The sequence below is a fragment of the Vigna umbellata genome, chromosome 7 (assembly GCF_029865625.1).
Source record: "Vigna umbellata cultivar VRB3 chromosome 7, Vumbellata_1.0, whole genome shotgun sequence".
Lineage (NCBI taxonomy): Eukaryota > Viridiplantae > Streptophyta > Magnoliopsida > Fabales > Fabaceae > Vigna > Vigna umbellata.
In genome coordinates, this window is record NC_142171.1 from 47565630 (window position 1) to 47584871 (window position 19242).

Sequence of the window (19242 nt, forward strand, 5' to 3'; positions counted from 1 at the left end):
ATGCTGAGCTGAACGCTCAAACATAGTATTTCCACATGAGGACGCTCGTTCTCGACTAGAATTCTCTCCAAATGAAAGAGTTCCATTTTAAAACAGTTTACTAGAACAAACCGAACGGTAGAGAACCGTTCGATTACGAACGTACATTATCATAATGAGAATTTCATATTCAGAATTTCATCTATTTTCAACTCAAGTTTTCAACATATCAGTTCATACCTTATGAATTCATATCAAATATCAATTTACATACTTTATAGAATTCCACATTAATAATTCATACTCCAAAATGATTACTCATATTCACATTCATACATATCAACCATCATCATACATATCAAGCAGCATGCATCATATTCATTCCTTCAAATAACGGACGTTCATACAGTAAGACAACATACAAATGTCAATTAAATTAAATAAGCTTCCCTTACCTGGATCAGTGAGTGAAACGTTCTAAACGTAAGATTTTGGGTTCGCCCGTCTACAGCTTTCTACCCTCAAAGATCACTTAATTCTTCCAACTAAATCTAACCATATAAAATCAAGAATAACTTAGACTATACCCCTTCATGCAACCAGAATTTGGCTTTGCATGTAACAAAAGAACGCTCGACGAAGAAGAGAAACTTACCAGTTTCAGAATTTGGAACTGTTCGGTCCAGAATGAAGCTCACGACGTCGGGAATCCTTCTACGGTGCCTGAACGGTGATCGGAGCAGAGAAGAGTGAGCTACAGTAGAGTGAGAAGGGGAATTTCTAGAGAGAAGGAGGAGGAAATGGAAAGTCAGAGTTGGGAAGGAGAAGTGCATGCAGAGGAGAGTGAACAGGGTTGTTCAGAAAATCATTTTTGTCTACCCCACGTCCAACGGACGTGCACTCTCTTATGGACACCTGTTCTCCACTTACTGATTTTTGAATCTTCCATTCTTGACACCTGGCGTCAGTGTGCAGAGTTTTGGGTGTGTTTTAAATGAATCTGAACAGGGTTTTGGGCGCATTAAATGAGATTAAACAGGTAGGGTTTGGGTTAAATTTCCGAGATCTTACAGTGGTTAAGAGATAAAGAAAATGCATAAAATCATTGATGAAGAGTTATCATAATATATTCTCACAAAATTTAATAAACTTATTATGCAACAGATATTATAAAGATCTAATTATAGAGATGAGCATGCATTCTAGCCAATAAGTTTCTGCATATTTTATTAATAGCTTCTCTTTTTATTTTCATTGCATTAATCTGCTTAAGTTATATTTTATATCATAATATTTTTAATAAAACTAAATGTTTCGGGTGTGAAGGTGTCAACAAGTTTTATAGATTGCAAAAGTATTTGAATACTAAGTTTAACTATTCGTTTTTACGTCATTATTTGTTTGTGTTTTTGTTTTTAATATTTGGAGATTACATGAAAATGTCAAAATTAATAAAAATTCGACAATTCAAATATTAATGTCACATTAAATACAAAATTATTGATTTTACCTCGTATCTATATTTTAGTACACCCTACAGGTTTAGAGTGACTTATGTACTCTACACTCACATTATTATTAATTATTATTAATGGTTGACGTAATATTTTAAAAAAAAATATATATATTATTCATATGCAAGACCAAGACAATGAAATTTTGGCCAATAGGAATAAAATAAAGTGAAATTTTGAAGGGACGACAGAAACATGATCCATTCATTCAAATGCATTAGAAGACAAAATTAGCAACGGTGTGAAATCATATTCAGAAAATATTCTATTTCCTATAAAAAAGAAAAGAAATTTATGCAACATCGGTGACCTCTCACACATGCATGATGATGTAGCTAACATTCTTCTTCACTCATATTAGCTTTGAGAATTGAGATAAGAAAGCAGTGTCCTAATATTAACTTACCTTTCGCTTTCTTTATCATCTTTTGGTAAATAAGTGATTCCCTTCAAACTCATTTTTCATTCTCATTCTCCCTTCTTTTTCTGTGCCCATTTTTCAAACCCATTCCCTTACCATTTAGCCACTATCTTTCTCTCATTCCTTCACAGAATTAACTTTTGCTACTTCCTTTACTTTTTTCCTCTAAATTTCTCAAAGTCTACATAACCAGAAGAAGGTCACAACATACAACTTCACCAATTTTCTGCTTTAATATGTACTGCATGTGGATTTGCCTTCAAAGTTTGCATTTTCCAACAAAGTGCTGTCATGCCTTTTATACTTTGAGAATGTGTATCAGAATTTTCAAACATGTTAAGTTCTAACTTATATTTTAGTGTAACTGTTACTCAGACACAAGACTACTCAACTTTTATATAAACTTTATGCTGATTATTAAAATTTTACTGTTTTTGAGCCCACAAAGAAATTAATTTTGTGTGGTTTTCAATTTGCTATAGCACAAGTTGATGTTGGTCTTTTTACGATTATGAATTGCAAGTTGGGAAGTATGTTGAGAAGATTGGTTTGTGTGTGCATGACAGGGAAAAGAGGATTCTGCAGTGCAAACAGAAGCATGGCTGGTGCATTCAAAAAGTGTATGATGCTCTGTTGCACGACCAAGATTGACTCGGTATTTTTTTCATTTATTAAACATTTTATTCAATTTTACTTTTCTTTATATATTTTTAATTCACTTTTTATTAAAAATATATTGTTGGTTGAATATTTAAAACCTTTACTATTTTTTAATTAAATTATTATTATTTAACTTCTTTTCATTAATTGAATGATATAATTACTGTTATATTATTTGCTCATCTCTATCTTGAGGTAAAATAGTAAGAAATTTTTTTTATTCTAATATTATTTTATATTAACTAAAATAATTATATTTCTCAATATATAAAATAAGAAAATAAAATGACGATATAATATATTATTAAAAAATATGGAAATTTTTAAATAGTTGAATAAAATTCAATTAAAAGTATATAAATTTACGAGAGACTTAGAATTTAATTCATCATTTATTAAATTTAATTTCTTTGTAGCATGTATAAAATAACAAATGTGCTTTTTATAAAAATTTGAAGTTTTAACTATTTTCAAGAATTTTGACAATTCAAATTCAATGTAGTATATTTAGTAACAATACTCAAAACTTCATTTTTACTAATACTTAAAATTTAACTAAATTAATTTCTTGAAGAAATCTAATAAATATGATTATAAAAAATCATTAAATACCTAACGTAAATTATGCCCTAAGTGAATTTACGGTATTAGACATTACATGTATTGATAATAATACAAAGGAACTAAAAAGATAAATCCCATAATTTTTCTATAGTCAAATACCACTACCTACATCCCATTGCTTTCAAATAAAGGTTACAAACAAAAACCACTAACAGACATATAATTTTTTTTTATTTCATTAAATTATAAAATTGTTAAGAAATATAATTTAAATCTAAATTTGTTTTATAAAGTAAAATTTAAATTCATTTATATACTAAAAGTTAACCTCATTTTTAAGTTAATGTAAAATTTCTAATACAGTCTTCAAGTCAAGACATATATACTTTGATTGATTGAATGTAAGATTAGATATTAATATATAATTTGATAATAACCTAATAACAAATAAAATAATAAGATAAACGGTTAAAAAGTAAATTTTAATTATAATTCAATCTCATGTGTGACTTATAGTTACCCTTAATCATGTAAAAAAAATTAAAAAAAAATATACCTTCACAACATAAAATAACAACACTTTGTCTATCATATACTTCAACCTAATCTTTAAACTTAATAGGTACATGTTAACCTTTTAATAGAAAGAACGTATATGATGTGTACTTTTATATTTAAAATCTGTTTAGCTAAAAAAATAATTAATAATTTATAGTATTAATTATAATATTATTTTAGCTAATATTAAATTTCAGTACATTTTTTCTAAGAAATGTTGTAATAAATTCTCTAATCTTAATTGTAATTAATGTTGATTTTAATTTAACTCAATTAGTTTAGATATATTTCTATTTTAATTCTAATATTAGTTTTAGTTTTATTTTTACTAAAACTATTCTTTATTTTTGGTGCTCTAAAATTAGAGCTGTCAAAATGGGTCACAATCCGCGAGCCAATCCGGGCCACCACGAGTTTGAGCTAGGTTGGGTTAGAAAAAATTGTATTTTTTTTTATGCGGGTCAAATTTCAACCCGGCTCATGCGGGTTGAACCCGTGGTAGGCCGGGTTGGCCCACCAACCAATCCACCTACATAATTTTATTTTATTAAAATTTAATTTTAATTTTATAAAAAAATATTTATTATTTTGTTTTTGCTTGAAAAAGTTATTTAAGTTCCTTATTTTCAAAATTAATTGAACACCCATGTTTGAGAGTGAAATTTGGGAGTGAAATTTGTTTAGATTTGTATTATAGAAAGTTTGTAATTTATTTTTATTTAAAAACAATTGTAATTAAATGAGTAATGAGCCAGTGAGTCAACCCGTTTACCCACCAACCCGTGATGGGTCGAGCCGGGTTCGAATTTTTCTGGCTGGCTAATAAATGAGTCGGGTTGGGTTGACTCACTAAGTGACTAACCCGTGATGGATTGGGTCGGGTCGGGTCAGGTGGCCCGTTTTGACAGCTCTATCTAAAATTGTAGCCCTACTTTTAATATGAATTATAATATTAATTTAAATATCAATAATTTTAATTTATAATCTCTAAAATTAACTTTAGTTCAATTACTAATAAAATAATATACTATAATTAAATACTTCTGCACTAGTTAATACTTAAATATAATTACTAACTGACAAATTGTGATTGAACTAAAAAATAAATATATGAATAAATAAATAAATAATATAATATAATCATTTTAAAGGGGTAAACAAATTATTTGTCTCAGTTTTTCTTTTTCAAATTTGAACTGAAAACTAAAATGAATTATGGAGTCAATGAATGTTTTAATTTCCCTCTTAATAAAATTTCCATAAAGAATAATAATTGTGGAATATTAATAATTTCCTCTTGTTAAATTGAAATTGAAATTTCATTTGAATATAGTATAAGCATAGGCTATCGTAATAGCTAATTAATTGCATTTAAAGTATCCATCACGCTCTTTTCTGATGTTACTGTCAATTGTGTCAACTTTGGTGATAAAGTAATACTTTTAAATACAAGAGGGATTATTTTTGGGTCACATTTTTCATTTCTCTTATTTAAATCTTATTATTCACCTAATCAATCCATTGGGTCAATAGATGGTTAGTGATTAATTAATCTGGTTGACCACTTTACATAAAAAATTAAAAAAAAATATGCCTGAATAATTTAACTTAAAAATTTTAAATTTTCATCACAATAAAAATATAAAATAAAAAAAAATGATAAAACAATTCCATAGTTGAAGTTGAACAAATAATGTTACATAAATATATTATGTAATAATTTAATTCTTGGTAATATTTGTCCTAATTGATGAAATGCATGACTCATAGTTGGTCATTTCTACCACACTTCTAGTTTGGGTGATTCCCTATCCACACCAAACTCCATTCCTTTTCCCTTCTTTATCTAATTATACCAATAATAATTAAATCTTTCATGCCAATCTTTCCAAACATAAAATACTGAAATTTAGATGCAGTTATATCTGTAGCTTTTTCCATTCAAATCGGAATGTTTATGATTCATGATCTTTTTTAATGTAACTTTGAAAGGTTAAATTTTATTTTAATCAGAAAATCATACTAAAATGAATATTTAAATGTTTTTTTCTTTCTCTATTGAACTTATAAAAGGAAAACCAAAGAAATTAAATATTTTTACTCTAAATACTGAGTGAAATATATGGAGAATATTTGCAGGTCAAAACTCCACATCTTGATAGCACATTTATTAATTTTCAGTTATCAATTTTGAATGACTATGTTCATAAAAAAGAAAAGTTAGAAAAATTGGCAAGAACGTAAATTTTTAGTTCTACTGGGATAAGAAGGGTTTTTTTTTCTTACTTTTTTAAGTTATATTACTTTCAGAAATAATATTTCTGACACACAAATTTTTTACATTTATTTATTTGATGTTATTATTCTTTATATTTTATTTTAACTTTTTATCTGAAAATACAAAAGTTCACACTCTTTTATAATTAATTAGTATTATCCTACCATTACTTTATCACTTTTGGAAGATTTTTAAAAGAAAAATGAGAGCAAAGCAACTCATGTCAACTTGAAGACAGTGGAGAAAAAGAGATAAATGATTTTTTTGCCTTTTTATACTGAAATTTTTTTAAAAAATAAAAGCGATATTATTAATTTTATTACATTTTTAATTTTATAAAACAAGTAAAAATAATAACTTTTGTTTTCCTATTTTTCTTTCTTCTTATAAAATTACTTATTTTTATTGCTTTCCCTCTATTATATTTATTTATTTTGACGAAGTATCATCAAGTTTTTGTTAATGATTAAACCTGAGTTATCATTTTCATTGAGATTTTTGGGCTGAATTATATTTTTTATTGAGAAATTACCTGAACCAAGTTTTATTGGAACTAATTAACGATATAAAGAGAGAGTTATTTATCGATGAATAAATGAAATAAAATGTGTGATGTTGGTGATGAGTTAAGACCCGTGTTTAGTGGCACACCAAAGGTGAATCCTAATTCCCCTCGGCTCAGTCTACACGCCCAACGAAAACTGAACCGTCATACTCATATCTGCATATAATATCACAAACAGAAACAGAAACACACACAAACAAAAACATCCTTATTTTCCTCCAAATCTAACCACTACCTGTACGTCCAACAGAAACTTAGAAAGCTCAGAAGGTAATACACATATATGTGTTCATTATCATCTTTTCTTCGTCCACCAGTTTCAGATCACGTAATATTCTACCATTCACGTTTAAGCTGATAGATTAATTTTAATTTTCGCTAATCATTTTTGTTAGATGATTAGTTATTTTGATTCATTGTTGACAGAATTCGTGTGTTGATCGATTAATTATTAAATAATTTTATGAAGAGATTGATCATTTCGTGGTTTTGAAAAAATTTTGAGGTTTGCACTTAACTGAATGTATATTGTGTTGTTTGAGACCAAAACAGAAGGAAGAGATGGCAGGAGAATCATTCGGCGAAGCAATCGCAAAACTGACCAAGCTTCTCAGGTAATTCAGACAAACATTGCTGTCCTTTTTCGTCATTTGACTCTGTCCTTTTATGACAAACACGACCACACGTAGAGATAGATAGAGCGTTTCAGAAGGAGGTGGTAGGTGGTGTGGTTCTTCGTTCTTCTTATGCGGGCCCCACGCCACCTCGTACGCGCTTTGATTTCCGCGCTGTGAAACGGTTTCTGTTATTTTTTTTAACAGTGAAAAGGCTGAACTCGGCGACGTCGCCACCTTAAAGATCTCGCAGCTGACGGCGGAGCTTGAGGCTGCCGGTGCGAAGCGCTGTGTCCCGGAGGAGAGGATCAAAACGGGCTTCATCACCTTTAGGAATGAGAAATTTTTGTAAGTCTTTTTCCTCATTTATTATCTCATTATTCAATTAGGAACCTTCTCGATAAGAATTTGCTATTATTGTGATGGAATAATGGTGAAAGAAATTTGTATTTTGCCCCTTTAAAATTAGCAACAACAACAAAATAAATATCTTCATAAGAATATTAAGAATTAGTATTTGATAAAATAGTTAGAATAATATACCATCATATCATGAATTATCATAATAATTTTATTGGCTCTTATAATAATTATTTTAACATTTATATAACACAGTAATTTCGAAATAGTTGACCATATAAGACTTTTATACTGACATGATTATTTTGCATGTAGAAACTCTCATTTAATCTTATATTAGGATATTTGAGTTTGAACACTTTTCCTAAGCATCATATTCTATCTCTAAATATTTTAAAATAAAAAGTAGTTCTATACATCGATAATTGTTTTTTTGAGAAGTTACTTTAGCAATAATTAAATCCGAATATTAATGTAAATTTTTACTTTACACATCTGGAAATTGCACTTTACACCCTCAATATATTCTAATTAAATTTTTATAATTAATTATCATTGAATAAAATCTTAAATTAATCCTTAATTTTTGAAAGCAATAATTGTTATATTTTTAATACAAAATAATATCAAAGAACAAAATAAAAAAAATGAAATTAATGACTATAAAAATATTTTTAAAATGTTCCTCTTTCATTCCTTTCCCGTCACACTACTCAAAAGAAAATGGAAAGAGTGATAGAAAGTAGAACTTTATGTTTACAATATTAAGTGGAAACGTAAGCAGATGTTGTTTCTTTCCATACATAAATGGAAATCATGAGATGGCCAATGTCGAATGATGTTTTCTTTTTGGTGCTAAAATGGCACTTTACTTTTCGTGTTGAGTTGAATCCTTTGTCATTGCGGAAATTAAGGCATGTTCTGTTTTTACTTTAATTTAACCAGTAATTAAGAGAAATACAAATTTCTGATATTTGGGTGGATTCTTCGTATATTTTTTCAGGAGAAATCCTGATCTATATGCCGACCTTGCCAAAGGCCAAAGCCCAAAGGTTAGTCATGTTATTGTTTCGCATATTCACTAGTTACTTCTTTTTCTTCATTCCTTTTTGCCCTTTTGATTACATTAATTTTTGGTGAAATTGAATTTGATACTTTCAACATAACGACATGAAAACAGACAAACAAAATTAAATTTGAACGGAATAGTTGCTTTCAGATTTATTAATGAAATATTCTATTCTTACTTTTTTGTACAGCATAAGCATGTGTTAACTATTATTAGCCAACTACATACACTATATACTAGCTATACATTTTTTCTTCAATTATATATATATAGTATATGCTTATCCTTTGACCAAAGTCAATTATAGTAACTTAGAACACAATATAACATCTCTACTTAGTTTGGATATTACAGTATTACACCATTTTATATGGTCGAACTAGTGACTAACTAATTTAACAAACAATCTATTAATTTAGTATTTCGACTGAATCAACCAGCAATCTACTTTTTAAATCATTGTTTTAGGCAGCGAGTTTCTCATTTAATATATTTATGTTGCCGCTGATGACAATTATATAACATTGCTATGAACACATGCAGTTTATGGTATTTGCCTGCTCGGACTCGAGAGTTTGTCCATCCCATATTCTGGATTTCCAACCCGGTGAAGCCTTTGTGGTCCGAAACATTGCCAACATGGTTCCACCGTATGATAAGGTTTAACGTTTGACTAACATACAATTTGTCGTCCAAATTCATCTTCCTTTTGTGTTACCCTTTTTTGGTGTTTGAAATCAATACAATTTTTTTACTGGCTTTGTCTCATTGTACATAGACAAAGTATTCAGGAGCTGGGGCAGCCATTGAATATGCAGTCGAGCATTTAAAGGTAATTATTTCTCATAATTGTGTTCCTCCTATGCTTATCTTATATGAAAATATTTTAATAAAGATGAATTTGTTAATATTGTTTTCTTTCAAAAATATATATACTGATTATATTGATTTGATAGTTTAAAATATATTGAAAACTTTTAACATATACTTAAGAAAAAAAACTGAGCTAACTCTCGAGTGAAAGGAAAAAGTATAGTTTTTTTTATCGGCAGGAAAAAAGTTTAGTGGTTGGTGCAATTTGTTATGTTATTCATTATTTTGTTGGGATCCACACGCATCGATCTCAACTTGCATCATTTATTCTATTAGATGAAGCAAATTACGAAAGTGGTTTATGAACAGCTTAAGGAATCTTTGAATTGGTGCACATATTGCTAATGCCAAGAATGATAAACATCAAACGTGGAACTAACTACCACGCATTTATCTACTCACATAGTGGTAGTCAAATTCATAATCATAACTCAACATCTAGTCCCTATCTACCACACCTTCCCACTATGCATTATTCCCAATATAATAAATATGTTCACTCCTTTACTCATTTATTTAATTTATTCAACATGTTCTTTTTATTTTATTAATTAATATAAAACGTTTTTGTCTTCCGTAATTATGTATGAGTTATGCCAGCATCTCATTTCAAATTGATCGTTTTTAATATCTAGTTTGAGGAAAGTGGAACACATGTTTGTGTTGGTGTTAGCGTGTGTATATAAATATATATATATAAATATATATATATATATATATATATATATATATATATATATATATATATATATATATATATATATATATATATATATATGTCTCTTACTAAAACGGGAATATGATTTTTTGCAAATTCTTGTTGTCTTTTTTAGATTCTAATATGGGTATTGTAACATACAGGTGGAGAATATTGTAGTTATTGGACACAGTTGCTGTGGTGGTATAAAGGGGCTCATGTCTATCCCAGATGATGGGACCACTGCAAGGCAAGTTTCGTACATTTTGACTACTACTAGGATTTCTTTGGAACATCCTTAAAAGGGATTTAACTCATTGTTAATGGATCTTAAAAGAAGGAATGAATAATAATTGGATAAACCTTATATGCTGTTTCACAACAGTTCGTTTAGCTCATTTTTAATCAAAATTTCCAAGAGCACATAAAAAAGTGTATATAAATTTTGTCCTGAACAACTTTGCCAGAAGGATGAATAATAGCTACACACACCATGAAATTAATTTAAACTGTGAAGCTATGTAATTTTTCAGAACTTCCAAGTATGTGATTACTATTGTTTTTTCACATATATGCTTGAAAGAATATAAGGTTATAGTAAAATATATATTTTTAGAATAATTTTATATGAATACAATTTGGTTAATATTTTTTTCATCAAATCACTTATTTTATCACTTCTTTTTCTTCTTAAACTCATCTTTTTGTCTGATACATATACTTTTAAATAGAATTTAATGTGTAAAAAGCATTACTCCAAATGCTTAGTACTTGAGTAGAATCATGATTGATATCCCACCATTTATAACAGTGAACATAAAGTGATGTACACCATTCTTTCCTTGTTGTTGATTCTACCTTATTGGAGACAATTGGAAAAGGCTTAACAAATCGAGATAAAAACAACCTTTTTGAAATGTTGCTGGGTATATACCAAGAACAAATTATAATCCAACATTATATATAGCTTGCAGAAGCATTTCTTATTTTACTGCTCCCCTGACTTTTCATGTCAAATCACAATGCATATTCATGAGAAAGGAGAAAAAAAATATTACATGAATGATTCCATTTTTTATGAATTTAAGTGTAAATCCTCTCTAACTAGTTGTTGGATTCTTGCATACAAGATTCTTCTCACGAATATATTATATCACTGCACAGTGATTTTGGTGAACAAAACTATTATCTTTTGTGACATCAGAAAAAAATGACAACATAACCTTAAAAATCGTTTCTTTCCTCTGTAATGTTTCAGTGAATTCATAGAGCAATGGGTCCAAATATGTACACCAGCAAGGTCCAAGATTAAAACAGAAACAAGTGCATTAAGCTTCGAAGAGCAGTGCACTAACTGTGAGAAGGTAAGTAAATTATCCTTACATTAGAATAAGTCAGTTTAAATGTTTCTTTATAAAATAATTAATTATGCATTCATAACTATAGGTATATTTTATTTTATTATAATTGGCAGAAATATAGATATTATGTTTTTTATACATTATCTTATTTTAACGAGTTAGAATTTCATGGTTATAATTTTAATTTTATATATTTAAAATAAAATATATATTTTCGTCTTTTCTTTTTTTATTTATTTAATATGTTTATGTTGGTAGTCAAGTCACCCTTTATTTTATGTTTTGTGTATTAGTGGGATTATTTAGGCTGAAAAAGGTTTGTTACTTTAGGTATTATGTACATTTTTTGTAATGATTTTCTTTGTTATGTTACTCGGACAATGAAGTATACACTAGAAAATTTTTTTTGTTACGTCCAACTTGGGACAATGAAATATATATACCAAAACTAATATTTTATTTTAAAATATAATTGAAAGTAAAATAAGAAAATGACTTGTATAAAAAGTAATTTGTCTTTCTACTTATTTCTTTTCTTGTTAAATATCCTTCCTTTCCCACTTAAATCTTATTTTATTTTTTTAACTGTCTCTATTTATCATTAAATTTAGGGTCACTTTTAAAAATTTTAATAGTCTTTACTTGTAATTTCCAATGCAGGAAGCTGTGAATGTGTCACTGGGGAATCTGTTAAGTTATCCTTTTGTTAGAGCTGGTGTGGAGAACAAATCTCTAGCTTTGAAAGGAGCACATTATGATTTCGTTAATGGCACTTTTGAACTCTGGGATTTGAACTACAAGCTTTTGCCCTCTATATCTATTTAAGATTTTTCTTTTCAGCAGTGAGTCTAGATTCTTTGCTGTTTTTTTTTCAGTGCTGTTCTTTTGCAGAAAATAAAAAATACGCTGATATTAATATATATTAATTCTTTTTTAGTTTATTTTAAAACATCAAAATAAGTGTATTTTAAAGACTAAACATAAGAACAGCACTGAAAAATCCAGTAAAAAATTCACTGCAAAGCTGCACTATATGTACACTTTTGCTGAGGGTTTCCATAGAAAAGATTCAGACATTCAGAAAGAATAATGGTCTGTGAGGTAGTAATAGTAGTAACTAGTAAACTGGTTTTGATTTCCACCAAAGTATCATTATCATCATCTCTGTTATGAATAATACATTTGTTATTTATTTTCATTTTGGCTGATGTATCAATGACTTTATATATCAGTTTAGCCTTCCTACTTTGATTTTCTTTCTGAACCTGATTCCATGGATGGGAGGAACTTCTTAGAAAGTAATGTAAGTTATTCATGAAAAATAATTGTAGGCATAATAAATTATAAATGTTTTGAAATCTTAACTATTAATCTTTACTTCAGAACAATCAAATCTGATTCTTACTAATATGATTTTTTTTCATTGTTGGATACAATTGGATGCTATGAATGAAGGAATCTCAAATCAATAGAAATAATAACTAAAATGTTGAAGTGTTTACAAAAACCAGAAAAATTAGTTAAAACTCAAATATTAATAATGCAGCAAATAGGTTTTTTAATATAATGAATACATTAGATTAAACTTCACCAAACATCCATCCATATTACACTTCAAGTACTAACATCAAAGAACAAAATTTTAAAAATTATATTGTGGAACTCAAAAAAGTTTAAAAAAACAATTGTCATTTTAAGAATTATTATACCTAAATAAAGAAAATGACTTAAAATGTGTGGATTTTCCACTCTCACCAATTTGTAACTACACGAAAAAAATCAACTACTTATAACATGTTGAAAGCTAAAATCCATGAAGAAATGAAGAGAAAAGAAGAAGTCAAAAAAAGGAGAGGGCTTTCAACAACCACAAGTTCCAAAATGATATGTGCAATTTCTTTATGCATCCTATCAAATCTCTTCATGCACTTCATCATTCCGAATTTTATTTTTCGGAATGCACTAAATCAATTCTGAAAATATTTTTTAGGAGTAAAAGTGGTGAGTGTTTAAAAAAATTGTTTCCGAAATTTAGTGTTTCAGAAAATAAAATTCAAAATAATGGAATGGAAGGAGAAATTTGATAAAGTGTAGGAAGAAACTGCCAATGATGTGTATATCATATTAGATAGGTTTCATCACTAGGTAGTCTAAAATTCCTAATGCAGATTAGCCATGGCGTCAACATTTCTACGAATGATAATCTTATTGACAATATATTCCTCAAGCTATGCACTCTTTAGCATTATTTGATATACCTACACTGCACATTTCTTGAAAAATTAGCAGAGTGGTGAAAAATAACAAATACATCAGATAATGCTGAACCATTAGAGTATTACTGCATCCTTAATACTTGCCCATGTGTGCCAAATGATGTAAAACTCTAGTATTTATTTAAATTTTAAACAAAATTTTGAACACTGATGTTTTGTTTGATTTAAGAAAGAAAGATGAATTTTGAGGTTGTTTAATTATGAATATAGAATGACACAAATAAACCAAGAGATGCAATTAATAAACATACTTTTATCCATTAAACTGTATTGTTATTTTCTCTCCAAATTAAAAAGAGAAGTCTTAGCTTGTCTCCTTCGTTTGCATGTTAAAGGAAAAGTCTTTCGATAACTTGTATCTCTAGCTATCTTTTCCCTTCCTCTGGTTTTCTTGCCTTCCAAGGTATGAAATTGAAATAAATAAAGATTGAAACAAAAACTCAAATGCACCTAAAAATAAATTTTCAAGCAGGAAGTTTGCATCCAAGATTCTCTTTTCAAAGAATTATCTCCTGCCATTTTGAAATAACAGTAAAAGAAATTAAAAATTAATTGATGATATTGCAGTAAGATCCCAGATATACTTCTTGGAGCAAGAATTCAGAGGCTAGAACGATAAAGATTGAGACTAAACGAAGGCTACATAAAATATAAACATTCACCTGCCATGTATAATATTCTGATACATAATCCAAAATTGTCAACAGATAGCATAACAAAAAGCATGATCTGGAAGCCAATTCTCATATTCTTTTTGCACTAACAGTAACCGTTTGTTCAATGGTTGAAGCTACAAGAAGTTGCAACAGTAAGATGCAGTGTTGGTACTGTACTGGCTTCTCTAATCGAAAACTGAGGTGAATGTGATGGCCATGCTGAGATGTCCCATAGAAAAACTTGATTTGTTTTTATTCTAAGTAGAAGTTCCACAATTTCCAAAACAAGTTATTCCACAACAACATTCACCAGTTCGTACTCAATAAGAGACAAGTTATTATCTTCCTTCACAGTGAAACTAGCAGCATCTGTGACTTCAACACGGCCCCACTTGTCCACAGCAAGTCGCATTGATCCTTTGAACATGTCAATTTTCGCATTACGAAGGATCACAGTAGAGCCCTCTTTCACCAAATCCACTGAAAATGTGATGCCACAACAAAATGTTCAACATCAAAACAAAACTCTACTTATTCAAAGGCATGAGACAATATATATTATTTGCAAATTAAACATTTAAAATCATGATTGAAATATTTCTTTACATGCCTATTTAATCTGAAATTTCTACATTAAAAACATTTTGAAATTATTCTTCCCACATGGAATTCATTTGAACTTTCACATGAAATACAACTAGACAAGTGACTAAATAAGAATGCCTGCGTATAGAACACAAAAGCACACTAAGGTGGCTCAAGGAAATGGTAACATAATATAACATAATTTCCATGAGATAGGGAGAAGTGGGGAGAGCATGCGAATTTTGCCATGATAATTAAAAGTAGAGAAAAAGTGAGAGCATGGTAGACAGGAATTGAGAGGAAAAGGAATGTACTTGGGCTAGAGGATCTGTGTACCTACACAGCCCTAAACCTATCTTAAATTTTCTGCATTTTTCTGTTCTTTCAAGGAGCTGGCCTTCATTGATTTTAGGGGAACAACTGATTTACATCGATGAATAACCCATTGATAGCTCCATTTTAAATTCCAAAACATTTGTTTTGTTAAATTGTTACTAAAAATTGAGCAATTTTTTATCCTAACTGGGAATTATTTTTCCTATCAGTTGCCAGAATTAAGTATTCTATAATATATTATCACCACAATAACATGAGCCGACTGAACTTCATTTATTAGTAACATCAATGGTCCAAAAACACATTTTATATAAAGTCGGGTATTTTTGTATGTTAAGTATCCCTGAGTCTTATTGTAAAAGAAAGTAATCAGTGGGTATAAATTTCCATTTCAAACTTGCTACTCATTCTAAACTTCACATCAACAAGCATAAGGAATAAGAAAAAACTCAACTGATCCTCAAAGTCAATTAGTTAGACTACATGGGCCAATTAGGTAGTTAGGAAGTTAATTTCTATCAATAGCAGGGTAGATACCGAAGTAGTAATTTTTAACAAAAACTCATTGTGGAGGAGGAAAGGACTGACACTCTGGGATTCCCAGAAGTCACTATTACAAAATAACAGCTTTCTTTTTCCCCTGTACTGTTACGTGAATTCTATTAATTCTGGGTGCCAAGTGTATCAACTAGTACCAAAGCTCAGATCTTGGAGCTGTGAATATCTCGAATTGATAGGGATTGGTCAAGGAATTCAATGGTGGGCAAAAAAAATGTAGGGAAGACTGGAAACTATGGAAAAAATGTTGAAAATAAGAACCAAGATCCTGAGAGACATGGTGAAAGTTGGAAACTATGATGGAAGAAATGATGCAGAAGATTAGGGGTTCTTTGGAAGGATGGTTGCTTGGTTCCAATGGTGGCAATCTTGCAACCCAAAATTAGCTTGGGAGGATTGCAAAATATGTGCCTTTTAGGAGTTTTCACTAAGTCTCCTTTTGCAATGCTGAGGCTGAAACACCTAGTCCAGCAGGTAGAACGGTAGAAACAAGTTCCACAGCACCTTGTCCACGCTGTGTATTAAAGAAAATAGAGCACAGAGAAGAGTAGAGGAGTTCCACTCTTTGTAGTTGACATGGTAGGGATTGCTGATATTTTGGAGCTGATGCAGCTGTCAAGGAGACAAGCTCTACCCTGGTTGAAGGAGACAACCAATCCTTCAAAGTTGGAAAAAGAGGTTAACAAGTTGACTCGGCAACATGATGGGCTGCTAAATGATTTAAGGCAGCATTTGTTAAAGGCCTAGGGCAGAATGAGAATGCAAGTTCATGAGTATAGCAGACGTCTGGAGTACGTGGTGAGTTTGGGATTTTCTAATTTGCAACCCTCTAAGACATGCTCTCCAGACGGAAGACAGAAGACCAGATAAAAAATCTCAGTCCTCATTATTGTGGTCTTTTTCATGTAATGTAAAGAATAGGTCAAGAGACACATAAGCTGGATTTAGTGGAGGATCGCAGAATTCACCCAGTTTTTTGTGTGCCCCTCCTCCTCAAGGAGGCAGTCAGCGCACCATAGTTTGTTCAACCTCTTGCCCTGGCCTTAGCTGATGACGTGGAGCTCCAGTTCAACCAGAAAATGTGTTGGATTGCAGGCAGGTAGTACCATGTGATGATTTAGAAGACTTGATCAAGTGGCACAAACCCCCTCCGTGTGAAGACAGCTGGGAGGCAGAAACTAATCTGCAGCAGGCCTTAAATCATCTCCTTCACCTTGAGGACAAGGTGGATCTTTTTTCTGGGTGGGGGTGAGAGGTAGTAAGATAACAAACCCAATTTAGGCATTTGTCTGGGCCAGTTGGGTAGTTAGGAGTTAACTGCTATAAATAGCAGTGTAAATACTGCAGTGGTAGGTTTTAAGAAAACTAATAGGATTGAAATCTTCAAAACTGAGAAGTCATTACATAACTGCAGCTTTCTTTTCTCTCTATCCTGCTCTCTCTCAATAGTCTATACGTCTGTGTAGTGCTGTATGAATTCTTTAAAAACTGGCTACCACTTGAATCAGTTTCTCTTTTGCTTCTACACTTCTCAGGCCTCAGCCAAAGGATAAAATCAAGAGCCGGATTGAGGTATTTTTCAAATTTCAATGCAGACAACGAAGGCGATCTTGCATCTGCATCTTCCCTTAACATGGGGTTCACAAAGTCTACCCCAAACAGTAATTACAAATGGCCATGAATTTGACAAAATACAGCACCGGATACATGACCACAGACAAAATACAAGAAGTAACAAACATCTAAACAAGGATTCAAGATAACCACAAATATATCAAAAACACTTGACTCATGACATGTGATCACTCCATGCAAAATCACATGCGAACACCCCTTCCTCCAGTCAATGAAAGATCAATCCAACAAGAGTGTAATACAAAATAATACGATGACAATAACAATGTCACAATGCAGTAAGGAAAACATGTATCTAGGGGAAGCTTTGTGAGAGCAGTGATATATATACCTTGATCATTTCTGGCAGTAAATATGATCATTCCAGTCTCATCACCAACCAAACATTCAGCAATTCGCATTTGACGGGATTGAGGACCATCGGAGCGACCTTTCTGCATCACCATCTTAACATTGACCACCTTCACGGTTAAAGTGTGCCCACTTGTTCCTGGGCGAAGCTGTTCAACCTTGGTGAACACTGGCTTCCTCAATCCTGGTTTTGAATCTGCCATGTTTCAAATCCTATACAAAAGCCACAAAAACATCAAATGAGATAACATAAAAACAGCAGTAATGCACGCTAGCCCAATCTTGTAAGATCTTAACACATAGCCTAATATAAAAGGTTTAATTAACAGTTTCTTAGTACATAGGTTTTGAACAAGAAATTCTCGCTTATCCAACATTTCTCATCCAATATTTCAAGCTAAGGGAAAAACCTAGTTAAGTGGATACCAAATAAACTTATCGAAACATGTAAAATCATCCTACCCTAACCCCAGTTTAAAAGGGTAAGAATGTTTTGAAATTTTCAAAATCCATGGGACAAACATTGATAATAAAATCAGATTAGTGACAACAACGACGAGCATAAGATCCAAACCATACCAACATTCAAATTCCAACATGCATTCAAACAAAATTTACAGGAAAAAAATACAGACTTTCGACAAACCAAGAATTAAAAGGAGGAGTTGTTTTACATAAAATTCGAGATATGAAAGTGGAAAAGAAAGTAAGAGATTGAAGAAAAGGGGAACGAAAATTACAGAGAAAAGCAAAAAGATTGAAGATTGGAATTTGACCTGGAAATTGGTGTGATGAAAGAGAGATCTGAAACTGAAAGCTAAAGTGAAACTGAGACTGAGACACAAGCGTCGAGGTCGGGTTTTAAGGAGATAAATGCAAACAAAGGTAACATTTATCAACCTTGCCCAAAAACAAAATTAAGCAAATAAATATTTTATTTTATTACTTAATATTTTATTTTTTCTTGATATTTTGTTTTATTACTTAATATGACACCACATGTTAGAATTAGGTATCAAAGTTTGTGGCTTCGACTGGATTTATATCACCGCATCCCGATTCCATAAAAGACGGCGGTACGGAATTAAAATTTTAACATTATTTTATTGAGTTTAGATAAACTTTCAAATTTTAATTTATATATAAGATATTAATTATGTGTTAATTTTAATGTTAAAAATAAAATATAAAACTTATAAATAATTGATTTGATTAATTACAAAGTTTTATATAAAATAATAAAAAATAATGTTAAAAATCTGGATACCTCCCCTACTTTCTTTCAAATTAGTGTCATCAGTTATTTTTTACAGAATATTTACTGGTAAAAAT

General features: G+C 30.3%; 2 protein-coding genes across 7 annotated transcripts; one reads left to right on the forward strand and one right to left on the reverse strand.

Annotated features, from left to right (window-relative positions):
• Positions 1-1954: 1954 nt before the first annotated feature.
• Positions 1955-12711, forward strand: LOC124825468 (carbonic anhydrase 2-like). Of its 5 annotated transcripts, XM_088093885.1 has the most exons (10): positions 1955-2113; positions 2481-2569; positions 7092-7153; positions 7361-7501; positions 8517-8565; positions 9126-9242; positions 9361-9414; positions 10317-10402; positions 11411-11516; positions 12174-12711. In XM_088093885.1, the coding sequence occupies exons 2-10, from the start codon at positions 2513-2515 to the stop codon at positions 12336-12338; spliced, it is 837 nt and encodes a 278-aa protein (XP_087950011.1). In that variant the 5' UTR covers positions 1955-2113; positions 2481-2512; the 3' UTR covers positions 12339-12711. The 5 variants fall into 5 exon arrangements, with proteins under 5 accessions (XP_087950011.1, XP_087950010.1, XP_087950012.1 ...); XM_088093884.1 differs by lacking the exon at positions 1955-2113 and having other exon boundaries at positions 2411-2569; XM_088093886.1 differs by lacking the exon at positions 1955-2113 and having other exon boundaries at positions 2510-2569; positions 7082-7153.
• Positions 12712-14429: 1718 nt separating this feature from the next.
• Positions 14430-18843, reverse strand: LOC124825469 (uncharacterized protein At4g28440-like). Of its 2 annotated transcripts, none has more exons than XM_047298076.2 (3): positions 18687-18843; positions 17891-18123; positions 14430-14925 (listed from the first exon to the last, which is right to left on the reverse strand). In XM_047298076.2, the coding sequence occupies exons 2-3, from the start codon at positions 18111-18113 to the stop codon at positions 14735-14737; spliced, it is 414 nt and encodes a 137-aa protein (XP_047154032.1). In that variant the 5' UTR covers positions 18114-18123; positions 18687-18843; the 3' UTR covers positions 14430-14734. The 2 variants fall into 2 exon arrangements, with proteins under 2 accessions (XP_047154032.1, XP_047154033.1); XM_047298077.2 differs by having other exon boundaries at positions 18651-18781.
• Between the last annotated feature and the right edge of the window lie 399 nt (positions 18844-19242).